This window comes from Scophthalmus maximus, chromosome 18, assembly GCF_022379125.1.
Source record: "Scophthalmus maximus strain ysfricsl-2021 chromosome 18, ASM2237912v1, whole genome shotgun sequence".
Lineage (NCBI taxonomy): Eukaryota > Metazoa > Chordata > Actinopteri > Pleuronectiformes > Scophthalmidae > Scophthalmus > Scophthalmus maximus.
In genome coordinates this window covers 1281347-1295158 of record NC_061532.1, presented here as the reverse complement: position 1 = coordinate 1295158, position 13812 = coordinate 1281347, and the positions used below count along the sequence as shown (strand labels likewise).

Below are 13812 nucleotides of genomic sequence, written 5' to 3'. Positions count from 1 at the left end.
GCAAGGTGTAAACTTCTGATGTTTTTCTCATTTATCTGAGTAATTGTTTGGTCTGTAAAATGTATGCATTAAATATGTCCCATTTTTCCTTGTCTTGTTCTATCAAACTAACAGCCTAAAACACAATAACTCCCAGTTCACAATCACACAAAACCAAGCGTAGTAGCAAGTACTCATTTTCTGTTGATGTACACACAAAAAACACACACACACACATGCATGCACGCATCTTATTTTAAACATACAACCAAAAGTATGTGCAAATAATTGTCTTGGAAAGAGTGTAAAATGTTTATTGTTCTTTTCTGAATTTCAAACGCCACATCACTGAATTAACAAAACAAGTAATGTTAGAAAAATCAAAACAAAAGGTATAAAGAAGGGAAGTTAGCGACACTTAAAAAACATTTAGCTATATAACTGAAAAAAATGTTTTTTCATTAGCCCTGAAACAATCTGCATTAAGACCAGATCAGGGCTGGGTTCAAATTGACTTTTAACTCAGTGGTTTTCTATTTGAATTCAAACTTTAAAATTCTAAGTTTGTATTCAGAATTTCAGCATGAATTGGCCCTATAGCTCCCCTGAAAAAAAATTGAGGGATCACGTAAAAGGTTAAACAAAATCATGATCTGTAAAAATCTTTAAACAACTTGAATACTGATGGAATAAAACCTTGTCAGTAAAACATAAAAGCAGGAATAACTCGTAACTCATAACTCGAGATGACGTGTCTGGATTCAGCTGTAGGTCAGCGCCCTGCAGGCTCAAGTAGACGATGTGCAGGAAACGAGGACAGCACACCACAGTCCACACAAAATTCCCCGAAAATAAGAACCTTGATGATGAGGAGAGGCCTCAGAGGGACAGCTCAAATAAAGGAGAACATACTCTTGAATTAGATCAACCTGTCTTTCTTCCCGAAAAAATAATAATAAAAAATAAAATAACTCAACTCTTAGTGGAACAAGACAGAAATATTCCACCCACATTTTCTCAAAATTAAAAGCAAGGAGGGATATGTTCAAAGTCCTTGCATGCCTGGCTTTAATTTACAAAAGTGAGACATACAGTTTATCACTGGGAAAAGAACCTTGTTCCATCCAGCAACAGTCTGACAACTGGTGCTCTGAGGAAGCTTTGGAGCGGAGCAAGAAAAGAGAACAAAGGCTGATGGAGAACTGCATCATACTCGTCCAAAGAAGCCTCAGCAAGACTTTCTAACTGAAAAGTCAAGAATAAAGCAATTATCTGGAGATTTTTTTTTTTACAATATGGGAAAAAATAAAAAAACTAAGGCTTCCAATTCAATCTCTAGAAAATAATACAGGAACTATAGTATAATACACGTTCAGATTAACAGGTGCTCATCTTTCTTTGCCTTTATTATTTTCATCATTATTATTATTTTGTGCAGGAGAAAATAAAAACTTTAAAACGGAAGCAAACAAATAAACTAAAACAAGCCTTTTATTTACATTGAATACAGGTATGTCATTGCATTATCACAACGCCAGTTGTTTCTGTCCGTCCTCCATCCCTCAGCTTCCCTAATTATCGCAGTTGCAGAGTTCAGACACTAGGGGGCGTGTCAGAGACTTAGGGTTGTGTTTCTGGGGCTTGGTTTTGGAACTGAAATACTGGGTTGAGCTGAGGAAGCTGTACAGATCCCTAAAATACAGGTCTAGCTGGGAGGGATCAAGAGGTTTTTTTTAACAGCACTGATTCGGCCAATGTGGTCCCAGCTCTGAAATGCTGCCTCCCCCCCACCCAACCCTGGATAGACAGGGTTTGAAGGGGGCTTAGAGGTTGTCCCCGGGCTGGTACTGAGGCTCAGTGGCTGTGAAGTAGTCCTCCAAGAAGGCCTGCAGGTACTCAAAGGTGGGTCGCTCCTCAGCGTCCTTCTTCCAGCACTGCAGCATCAGCTCGTGCAGCGAAATGGGGCAGTCCTGGGGACACGGCATCCTGTAGCCCCGCTCCACCTGCTCCAGCACCTCACGGTTGTTCATCCCTAAGAAACAAAACAAAACAAATGTGTGAGTAGTTGTGACCAGGGTTTCCTGAACAGATCACTGTGACAGCTCGGTGGAGACCAAACAGACAATATTATCAATATTGTATTAAATGCCCACATTCTTCTCTGCTTATCCCATGTTTCTCTTGGGCTCATAATTACCTGTGCATAAGAAATAAGATACACTACTGCTCTGACCCTTGTATATGTATGAATCAATGACTGTATATGAAGATGGACGAGATGACAGCTTCTTGAAAGTGAAGCCAAAACATCTGGAGACATCATGATTAACAGCTGAGATTGACTTGTGATTGTTACAGTCATTGATCATACTTACATAGAGTCAATGATCGTCTTTATATACAGTAATTGACCATCTTTACATCGGGTCATTGGTTTGAATATACAGTGGTGGAACGTAACTATGTACATAACTCAATGACTGTCTTTAAGTACAATCGTTGGGAACTTACACATTATTTATCATTCCTCTACATTTATCTGACAGATAGGAGTTACTTGTAGAATATTTTACGTAAAACATACAAAACCAGCCTTAAGCATCTGGTGCCCGATTTAACATTAATGAGATGATGCAAACCAATGAAGTGCAGAATAGAATAGTTACATGGTTTTTTTTCTGATTACACGTGCAGGATTGGAACTAATATTTTTCTGCTGATAACTAATAATCTAATCAGGAGATGATGATGTGACAATACATCACAAAGTGATTGAAAACACTAAACGTGTTCACATCTTTGCCTTTATATACACATAAAGCAACAAGATAGCAGTATGCTGATACTTGAGACACAGGTGTTAGCATGATGCTACTCAGCTGTCCTTCTCCCTGAAGCACAACCAGCTCCATCTGGACAAACATGTGTTCTCCCTCCCTCTCGGCCCCTCCCTCTCTTTTTTCTTTTGTCTGAAATTCAACTTGCCCCACTGATGACTGGCAGTGTTAAAGGGTTCCCCTCACATTATGGCAGGGGAAGAAAGGTTACCCATACATTAGAGAACCTTTATTTCCCATAAACAGCAGGGAGGGCCACCTGTTGTCATGTGTGCTTCATTAAAAACTCTGGGTGTCATATGAGACGTTTCTTCACCACTTCACCGACGTGTGTCCAGTGGCTCAACGGGAAAGTTGAGCCATGGTGAGCATCTAACTTTAGCTCCCCCACCTGGGTAAGGCACCCGGCCCTTGGTGACCAGCTCCGTGAGCAAGATGCCAAACGACCACACGTCTGACTTGATGGTGAACTTCCCGTACAGCGCAGCCTCTGGGGCGGTCCACTTGATGGGGAACTTTGCACCTGTGGGAGATCGGTGAGATGAACAGAGTGTCTCAGTGTATGTTTCCAATGCATATGTCATCTTCTCATTCTTGTGACAAAGCGTGTGTCCTAGGCCAGCTGGAAGTACAGTTTCCACTGCTGCTGCCTGTGTCCACCGTGGGAAGTGGATGACTCTAGTATACAGTCATAAATCCCACAAACACAGAGTAAAGGTTATAATCATTAATATTTAGTAGTGATTTACAGTAAATAGTTAAACTTCTCTCATAGTCTGTGTGTACACGCATGCCAGCACCTGTGCACCTTTGTGGACTATGTTTGCTCTTATTTTAGTGCTGACTGGCTCCGAGTGACAATATTTAAGTCCTGGTTTTTATGAACTTTGGCCTTCGCCAGAGCGATGACGTCATCTGTTGTTACTGTAGGTTGCCATGAAGCTGTTGCCACTTGTCACTTCACTTGTAATCACAGGTGAAGATAAGTATGTGTGTGTATAGATGTATATACTGAATGTGTACTGTTACATTCAGTAATCGCAAATGAGTCACTGCTGTAAAAACTTTCCTCCACGTAAAAGAGTCAGAAGTGGACGTTTTGTGATCCGTTAAATATCGCTGGTATTGTCAGGTTAAACTGGGAGTGTGGAGGGAAGGAGAGATGTAATTGAGCTACAATGTGGGCATTTTAGAATCCAGTGTTTTCATTGATTATGAGTCAAACAACAGTGGGTTTGAGACCTTCCTGTAGCTCTTCAGGACTTAGCTGCATCTCTGCCCCTGATTTTCAATAACTTCTCTGTGTGGTGTTGTAGTGCCAGGCTCCGGGTCCACAGGTTAATCTGTTCTTTAAATTCCTACTTAACTTATAATTTCACATCACATCAATGACATCAGTGGTTAAAAGTTAAGTTGTTTTCTAACAAAAAGAACAAACTGTATTTCATGAATTATAGTGGGTTGTGAATGTCGCAGACTGTCGATTAAAGTCATTGCTAAAAATTGCCATTGCAAACCATAACCAGCTGGATTGGATTAAAAACATCCCCTTCCGAAACATTAAAAAATCTCATTTAGTCTCACAGTCAGTGGTCAAACTCTCAGCTGGTCATTTTGATGTGAGCCCAATGAGACAATTTCCTCTATGACCTAATGAAGTCCTCATGTGAATGTGTAAGTGGGAGGATCAAGAATGTGCATTTAACCTAGTGTGTGTGTGTGTGTGTGTGTGTGTGTGTGTGTGTGTGTGCGTGCGGTGTGTGTCCAGTGAGAGAGGAGTGGCAAGCCCCACCTTGCCGAGCAGTGTATTCATTGTCTTCAATGAGCCTCGCCAGGCCAAAGTCAGCGATCTTGCACACCAGATTGTCTCCCACCAGGATGTTGGCGGAGCGCAGGTCTCGGTGGATGTAGTTCATCCTCTCGATGTAGGCCATGCCTGCTGCCACCTAGAGAAAAGTGAGCATGCTGCATTAACACTCGCTGAACACCACCCTACCCCTGGCATTGCAGGATACTTTACATTATTTAAGTCCTAATTTTTATGTAACTTTAATTGCATCAAAAATAGTCATAAGTTCAGGCTGAAAGAGAATACGATATGCCTAGCCAGTTGGATTTGGATCAAAGTGATTGTGCAGAAAAGAAGTCTGTCTGTGGATGGAGTGCAGCAATATAGCTCATATTCTGACAGTTGTCCATTCAACTTTTGTGCCGTTTCACCTGCAGAAGACAGAAAACCTGGTCTGGCTCAATGGGACTGGGTTCTAAAGGGGGGCCATCACAGATGACTTATCACCTGCAAGAAATCTGGGTCAGAATAAGATGCACTGCTGTTGACTGAGCGTATTAGTTAAGAATGGATGAATGTTTGTTTTTACAAAGAAACGGACACGCCTCCAGGTGATCTATTACTCAAAGCCTGGGACAGTCCCATGGTTTGTAAATTATCAAACGCACACTGGTATTCAGATAATGGCTGAGTCTGCAATTACTCGTACAATATTGGTCGATATGGTTAATTCATTTCCAGAGCTCTAATTCCGACGGCACAACACAGTCACATCATCAAGTTTCTCTTTTAAACAGATACAACCGCTGGCTTTTACCAAGTGTCTTTTCCTTTCAATTTCTTCTGCAGAGCTCTGGAACTTAACAATAGACCTGAAACCTGTATTATCTCTAATGACCAGCAGATGGCGACTCTACTGGTTGCAAAAAGATGGCCGTTTTTAGAAGTCTATAAGAAAATGACTCCTAACTTTTAATATCTGCAAACATTTTCATAATGACTTTATTCATTGTGGTCCCATTTAGAGTGAAATAGACAATAAAGCACATTGTGCATTGGGGCTCGCAGATGGCGCTGGCCAAAATGCCAAACTAAAGGCTTCAAAATGGCAGTTTACCAACTGATGGGTGACGTCACGGTGGGTTACCACCAGAACTTAAACACTCTCCGTCTATTTTTCAAAAAACCCCTCCAAAAACCCTAAAAGCTGAAAATGTATGTGCAGGAAGTGTTAAAAAACGGGACATGACCAAAAAATAAACACTAAAGCAAACCTTTGACTGAGTAATAGTGGTGCTGAAATGATGAGTCAATTAATCAATGGAGAAAAAGTTGATTGGCAAGTGCTGCATTTCCATGATTAAATTAAATGTTTCACATTCATTTGTTTCAACTTCTCAAATTGGTTTGATATTTTCTTTATGTATATTTGATGTTAAATTGAATATTTGGGGATTTGGAGCTGTGAAGAATTATGTCAGGTCAGAGGATAAGGAAATAAAAATGGGCATTTTCCAACATTTCATGAACAAATGGATTCATTGAGACAATATCTGCATATTAATGACTAATAAAGTTAATTGTTAACTGCAGCCGTACAGGAAAGTTTGACATGAGTGAAGAACTTCATTTAGGATGAAGTGTATTAAATCAAAAGCACACCAATGATGAATCAAGTTAAAAACCGGGAGGCTCTTTCTAAAATATAATAAAATAAACTTATAAAAAGATGAGGAACAGTCATGTCTCTAACATAATCCTGTTTCAAATAAAGGCCAAATTCTGTCTGCGGTTAAGCAATGGAAGTGTTTCCAATGTATATGAACTAGGCTGGTCCAGTTCACAACCTGGGGTTCCTGAGTTCAACCAGAACTCTCATAGGGCTGGTTTCGGAGTGTGTGGGGGAGGCATAATCTGGCCTGGGGGGTATGGCATAGCCTAGCCTGTTTTACAACCCTGGGATTCTGGGATGGTCTAGTTTACACCCCGTGGACAGGCTAGCCCACTTTAAGTCTGGGAAGGGGGGTATATTTTGGTTAGTTCTTTGCCAGAATCCATTGAGAAAAACTACTATTCGGTTATTCTACTATTCCTGTTCCTCAGATGTAGCACAGACACGTGACCAGTGACCAGACACCAGACACTGAACTTGTTGTAGGTATACCTGTGCTGCCATGTCCACCAGGTTCGGCAGCTTCAACCCTCGTCCTTCTCCATCCTTCAAGAATTCCAGCAGGCTTCCTACAGTGGACATATACACATGTTAGTCTCATCTTTATCAATGCACATGCACATGAACACTAAGACACAACTTCCCGCACTATGTCCCACATCCATCACAAATCAGTGGTGACCCACCAATGCGACCCCTCCATTACAAGAACTGTTCAGCAGTCACAAACCACAAGCAACAACATGACAGCTGACTGTTTGGAAAAGTTTGTAATTTGTATGTTCTCCTCCACTTTATACCATCAACAGTGATATATAGAAAATTTCACTCTGGCTCGTGCTTTTTGAAAACACATGCTCCTCTCCAACTTAATGGGCTGACTCCGATGTGGCAGCTTCTGCCTACAACATCCAAGTTTCCATTATTGCGCTCTTTGGTGTTTCATGAGCAGCCACAGCTCTTTCTTGTGGGGTTTCTAAATTCCAGGCTTTTGGAGGATTGTTTTGAAGACCTCATGTTCAGTCTCTCTGACATGAATGCTTGCCATACCAGAACACTTAGTGTTATATGATGGGAATAGAACAGAACACTTCAATGAAACATGTACCATAAGCTAAAAAACACAAGAGAACACAAACAGACACACAGAATCCAGTGCTTTAGATTAAAACCATTTTGTTTTGTGTGTCTGTATTTTATTGTGCTATGGAACGAGTGTTTCCTCTGTTCTAACAAAGCAAGGGCTGAAAACTAATGCTATTCATTTTGTTGCCTCTCACGGTCAAGGGCAGTCCAGCACGCAGCACGTACTGTAGATATTCATTGTCCCAATAGAATGATTCCTAAATTATTTCACAGAGACCTTTCACCTTTTACTAACATCAGGCCCAAACCAGCTCACACAAAACATGTGATGGCCATTTTCTGCTAATTTTACCGAGCTTATTCCTGCCTCCAAGAGGATGAACCCTTTTTAATTTTCAACACTCAAGAGTTTCACCTTTGGGCCAAAATATAAACTTCCAAAAACAGAATTTTCATCTCCAAAAGATAGATAGAGCATATTTAACTAAATATCTCCTTGCACCCAAGGCTAATAAATAAAAACATTTTTTCAGTCCCTCCTCTGTCACCGAACTAGCGCTCTAAACCCATGTGCAGACATTAGTGACTGATAATCATTGCTGACCACAAGACAAAGCATGACTTAAGATGACCCTCTAGTTTTGTGCCTCCTTTAAAATGTAACAGCACGTTGGGGCTACAGCGGCTTCTGAGATTTTACAACGAGCTTCTGATGGAAAGAAGGAAGACAACATTATGAAACTTGGACCAAGACATATTATGCTGCCTTTCCTGTAAAAAAACATCTGAGAAAGGCATCTGCCCTGTAGAGCTTGACCCTGGATGAGACAAAGCAAACCCAAGGATTGCAGTAGAATTCTAATCATAAAGAGACATGGTGAAACAGAAGTTGCCTGGATACGTCATATAATAACATGTGGTCCACCTTTGCTCGACATCACAAAGTAAATGAAAGACTGTAAATGCAGTTACTATGGGGAATAAAATTAGAGTACAATATAGCCTGATCACACACATCTGTCTCATTTTGTTGCTACCAGCATTAAGACATAAAATTGAAACCCGCTGAAACGATGCAACTTTGCCTGCTTCCCCATTTGCTGCTTGTGTCTAAAACACAGAACTCTTCCTGTGCGACCCTGGAACAAATTGTATTTATTTTTTGCTTTATTTCTTCATCAATGTCTGTATGCAGTTTAATCCAAAGTATCCATCCAGCTTCCTGCCCACCAAACAGACCTGATTTACTGAATTTCTAAATACTCAAATACGTATTAGTCTGGGGCCTCTCGGTTCACTTTCGTTTTCCAAGAGGCGTTACCAACGGATGCAGATGAATCATGCGACGTCTGTTTAGCGCAAAAATGCCAACGCACCAAAGCAGAGAGAAGATGACTGTGCTGAGGACTCCACAATGTATGTGAACCAGTGTTGAGTGTTTTTTTTGTGGCAGAAATTTGAAGATATCAGGTACTTTAAGTCAAATGCTCGTTCATCAGCGGCAGCCTTGGTTGTTTAAAAAAGTCGCTTCCGACCACGTTGTGGTAGAAACCCCGCCCATTTTCAGATAATGAATTGGTTGTGATTGGACTGGCAAGTTTTCTTCAGGGGGAAATCACTTCCCAATGAAAACAAGAGAAACATAGTCAGGAGAGGGAGCAGGTGATCCACAAATCAGAAGGTCAGTGGTTTGATCCCCGGGCTCCTCCAGTCCTCATGCCGGTGACTTTGGGCAAGACACTGAACCCCAACTCACCCCTGTGCTGTTTCATCAATGTGAATGACGTGTGATAGGAAAAAACACTGTGTATAGAATTGAATGTGACTTGTACTGTAGTAGTACAAAAGAAGAAAAAGCGCTTTGAGACGAAGACCACTTTATACTGTACATGCAGTCCATTTACCTTATGATGGGGTTATATTATCCGCTTCCATTTTTTCTACGTGTCAAGAAATGCTGCCAAATTGCATAAAATTTCAGGACATTTATATAGCCTAGGTAGGTTTTAGGTTAGTGGAGGGCCATCTCTACCTCCTTAGCCACAGCCGCCCATTCTGTGTTCATCTACCTTGGCCCATGTACTCTGTGACGATGTAAATGGGCTCCTCCGACACCACGGCGTAGAGCTGCACCAGCTTGTCATGCCGGAGTTTCTTCATGATCTGCGCCTCTTCCAGGAAGGACTCAGGGGACATGGTGCCGGGCTTCAGAGTCTTCACAGCTACCTTAGTGGTGCCGTTCCACGTACCTGGCACATGCACACACACACACACACTGGCATCAGTACAACCGCAATCATTAATTCATATTCAAATGTGGTCATTTCAGAGTAAAGACCTGACAACCCTGCTGTCTAACCTGAAGAGATGATAGGTGGCTGAGAGGCAACTCTCATCAAAAACAAGGGGAGAGCTAAACATGCAACACAGAATGAGATCTGGAGACAGTACGAGAATCAGTCCATCTTTAATTTCTTCTGCACTGAGGTTGTGCTGAAGGACAAGGTCAGTGGACCCTGATTTGAAATGGTTTTTCAAAAGCCAGGAGAGATCCAGCAGGGCTTTGAGACACAATACACCAACACGGGAGCAGATAATCCTCTGTAGGATGATTAACTAAAGCACGCCTGTAAGCTCCTCACTGTTTGTATGGCAGTTATCTTAACACAACATGGCCTCTGCACCAACGTGGCATTGTACACTGTCTCTAACAACTCTGTCAGAGTGGGCACGGTAAGACAAGGATCACTGTATTCTCTTCAAAAGAGTAGTACTCCATTTATCTCATTCTGTGACACTAATGGATGCAGGAGTAGATAGCATGCGTCTCCATGTGTGTTAGTGGGTTTAATTCTACAGTAAGCTCATAAATCCGAGTGGACTTCTTTAGTGATGCAGCTGTGCAGATACTTTTGGGCGGTGATCACCTGCTGGGTTAGGATCCCAGAGGCTGCGGATCAACTGTCCCCACAATCTGTGTAGCTGGATAAAACAGGATAAAAGCACACTCCCTCATGTTCTGCAGTATGGAAGTCTAACATGGCAAATATTAAAAATTAACAAGGAATTATTGAATAAATAAATAAATAAAATTTATATATATATATATTCATATATATAATATAAAAGCATTTTAATGCATCACTACAACATGACCGATGATGTTGTCCCCACGGGCCTTTTTCAGAGGGACCATGAACTGCTATCAGTTCAGTGTCCAAATGAATTGAATTAGGACTTTAATAAGGCCTGCAGTAAAAAATCAGGTCTCAATCAAATCATAGTCTAATAGTTCTGGAGGGTGTGAGGTTACTGCTTTATAGTAACTTTACAGATACAAGTGTGTGATTTGACTGGCTACAATAAACACATGTTTTATGTAGAGACTCTTAGTGGTAGTCCAAAGACAGGGCCACTATCATTACAAGAAAAAAATACCTTTCCATTTTAAGGTTCTCATATTCTGCTCAAAATAGGTCACGACACTTGTAATTAACAAACCTGATTTGTGTGCTTAAGTAGGAAAAAAGAAATTTAATTGGCTCGTTGTTGTTGGCTAGAGCAACAACAGTGATGCCAAAGTATCTCTGAAACAACCAGTAAAAACACAGGCAGGGGTTCTAACATCCCATAAAAGCAGCAGCTAGCGGACTATCAGATGCTTAAGATGTTCCTCATGTTTGGTTTTAGTTGCTTTTTAGGTGATTATATACAGAATTCGCTTTGGTTTATCAATATTATTCCTTTTATATTATTTATCCACAATATGTTATCCACATATTTAATATTGGCCATCTTGGAGTGCCACACTGCAGAGCAACTATTTGTGAATAGGAGCTGATTTTCAAAATCTCAGATGATTTATGTGGAACAAAACACACACAAGCATCCTGTGGGAATGTAAGAGAGCTATTACACAGCATTTACTTTCATCGCCAATTAGTTAACTAAATTACTTCTTGGTGCACTCAAAAAAACTAAAAGGATAAATAAAAATCTTCATATTTATTTTCAGCGAGGCTCAATGTGAAAAAAAAAGGTTTCTTTTTAGGATCATCTTACCATAAAACACATCAGCAAAACATCCTGTTCCCAGCTTTACTTCCAACTTAAGCTCGTGTCTGCTGATCTCCCAGGCATCATGACTCAAGCCCACAGTGTCAGGGATGTAGTTCACACACTCGCCCGTTAAATTAAAGCACAAACCATCCGCACTCTCTACAGGGGGAGGGAAGGCAAGGCACACAGGGTTAACTACCGGGGAGAGGAACATGCAGTGAGGGACATGAGAGGAAGCCACCTTTAAACTGTGAGGGCAGAGACTCCTGACACGCTTGGATGTTTCTACAGATGATTTTGGGTGGAAGGGGTCAGAAACCCAAGGTTCTTCCCTGGCAACATCCCCAAACTAAGAATTAGTTCCTGCCCAGTCTTTTCATTTGATCCCCTCCCTACCCATGCCAGATATTTTTGCTTGAGTTTTGGAGTCAGTCTAGTGTCTCTGCTGGTGCAGCGTGGCCCTCTCATTGTGCCCCACTTCTTCCGGAGGCAACCGTATCCGTACCCATCCAGACCTCCCCAAACTGCCCATTCCCAAGACGCTTGATTAGCTGCAGCGACTCCCGTGGGATCTCCCACACGTCTTTGGTTTTGACGGACAGGTCGGCAAGGCGGGGCATCCCTTTGTGACAGGGAACCACCAATCGACAGCAGAGCCCAGCGGCTCGGTCTGCACACGCCGCCCAGCAAAGCACAAGAGCACAGAAAGAAATGTACAGATAGTTAAGCATCAAAGCAACACAACAGCTCGAAACAAAGTGCTTCCTGGATGGCACACAGCCTGCTTCCAGTCAGAGGATCTTGCAGTACATGTGCTCTCTCTAAGAATTACTGATCATGAAAAATGCTACTATTCATTCATCTGCATGAGCCAGAGGTGCTTTCACAGTCACAGTTTCAAAGATCAACACACAAAAACTCGCTGTCGGGTTCTGGGAAGTGAAGGGTCTTGTGTTTGTGGAGCTTGACCATGCCTAATGTATCACCATTACATTCAAGACACTGAGCTGAGTATATGTTTTTCTGAAGCCAGCAGGCTTTCAAACAGCTCTGCACTGTTCTGGAGGCATTTCCACTATCCTGAAAGAGTTACCTAATCCTCTAGTTGCAGGATAAAAAAAGAAAGTCTTCTCAAGTTATGAATATTTCCTAATTCAGACAAAATGGAAAATAAAAATAAATTATGTTTGTTATAATTATTGGAACCCCCCGCGACCCTTAAATGGATAAAGCGGTAGACGATGAATGAATGAATGATAATTATTGAAATGATTTGTACAGACAGTCATAGTTATCGGAGGATGACTCCTGTTTACTTTGGTGAAGGGTTAGGACATTTTTTATCATATATTTTCATATTCGGTGCTGCTAAAGGTATTGAATGTATTAACGTATTTGCCAATGTGAATCCACGATATTACCAATCCTGAGAATCTTAGTCTGTGTCTCGGGGCCTGATGTGTTCAGTGGGCGTGGCCAGCTTTCACTGCCCGCCACACGCAGCACTGACCGGCTGCTCCTAGAGGCGATGGCGCAGAGAGTGAACCGGTCGAAAATCGGGCTGTATTTCAGCAAAATCGATGGAGACAACGCTCAAAGTGTAACAAATGTCTTGCAAGTAAAAGCGGTAACATGGGCGATCCGTCAAAACATTTAGTGCAAGTTAAAGTACACTCTACTTCTGCTGATCCAAGTCAAAGACCAGATCTGTTACTTTTTAAACACATTTTATTTTATTTGTCTTTTTGTGACATAAGAGGCTGACTTGTTTTGTTTTGGATAGCCTAGATGGTGTGAAAATCGTCTTGGATCGTGATTCTATGCCAAAATATCATCACATGAATCTTTTTGGCCAGATGCCCACCCCTAATTTGGTGAGCCATGATTTTTCATCTAGAGCCACCATTAAGCCTTGGGCTTTCTTGTTAACATCGGACTCCCCAACACTCACCAGTACCATGTTTTTGACTTTATTTATGTCTAATTATCAATGTTTTTTTAAGTTAGATTTTGCTTTGTAGGTATAGGCTGGTGTTAGTGACTATAAATATTAATCATTTTCGAGATGAACTGTAATAACTGAATAACTTAATATTGTTAGGCCCTATCTTATCCACTGCCTTGTCAAGCTGAATGAATAAACAACAAGTATGGGTGCAAGTCATAGTAAAACTACAGGCTCTCTGTTATGGCTCACTTTGGCTAATGGCATCTACGACTCACACACACTTTATGATGATGAGGGTAATTCATGGAAAGAGATTGGTGCGGGTGTCGCTCGCTCATCGGGTAAGTTTACATCTCCAGTTGTTACAGTGGTTAAACATAAAGATAAAGCGCAGGGCTTTATGCACCAGGCGAAGCATTAGCAGCCGTGCTTGTTTGGAGCA

At 41.4% G+C, this 13812-nt stretch overlaps 1 protein-coding gene across 9 annotated transcripts in view; it reads right to left on the bottom strand.

Annotated features, from left to right (window-relative positions):
* Window positions 1–277: 277 nt before the first annotated feature.
* Window positions 278–13812, bottom strand: part of fynb (FYN proto-oncogene, Src family tyrosine kinase b) — a 73396-nt gene continuing 59861 nt past the window's right edge. For 7 of the 9 annotated variants that reach the window (XM_035617464.2, XM_035617462.2, XM_035617468.2 and 4 more), the window contains 6 exons: window positions 11928–12092; window positions 9433–9612; window positions 6770–6846; window positions 4609–4762; window positions 3208–3339; window positions 278–2011 (listed from right to left, as the gene is read on the bottom strand). In XM_035617464.2, coding sequence (XP_035473357.1) covers window positions 1803–2011; window positions 3208–3339; window positions 4609–4762; window positions 6770–6846; window positions 9433–9612; window positions 11928–12092 — 917 coding nt within the window. In that variant the 3' untranslated portion in view covers window positions 278–1802. Of the gene's footprint in view, window positions 2012–3207; window positions 3340–4608; window positions 4763–6769; window positions 6847–9432; window positions 9613–11425; window positions 11582–11927; window positions 12093–13812 lie in introns of all 9 variants that reach the window. The other 2 variants (XM_035617470.2, XM_035617471.2) reach the window with 2 other exon arrangements.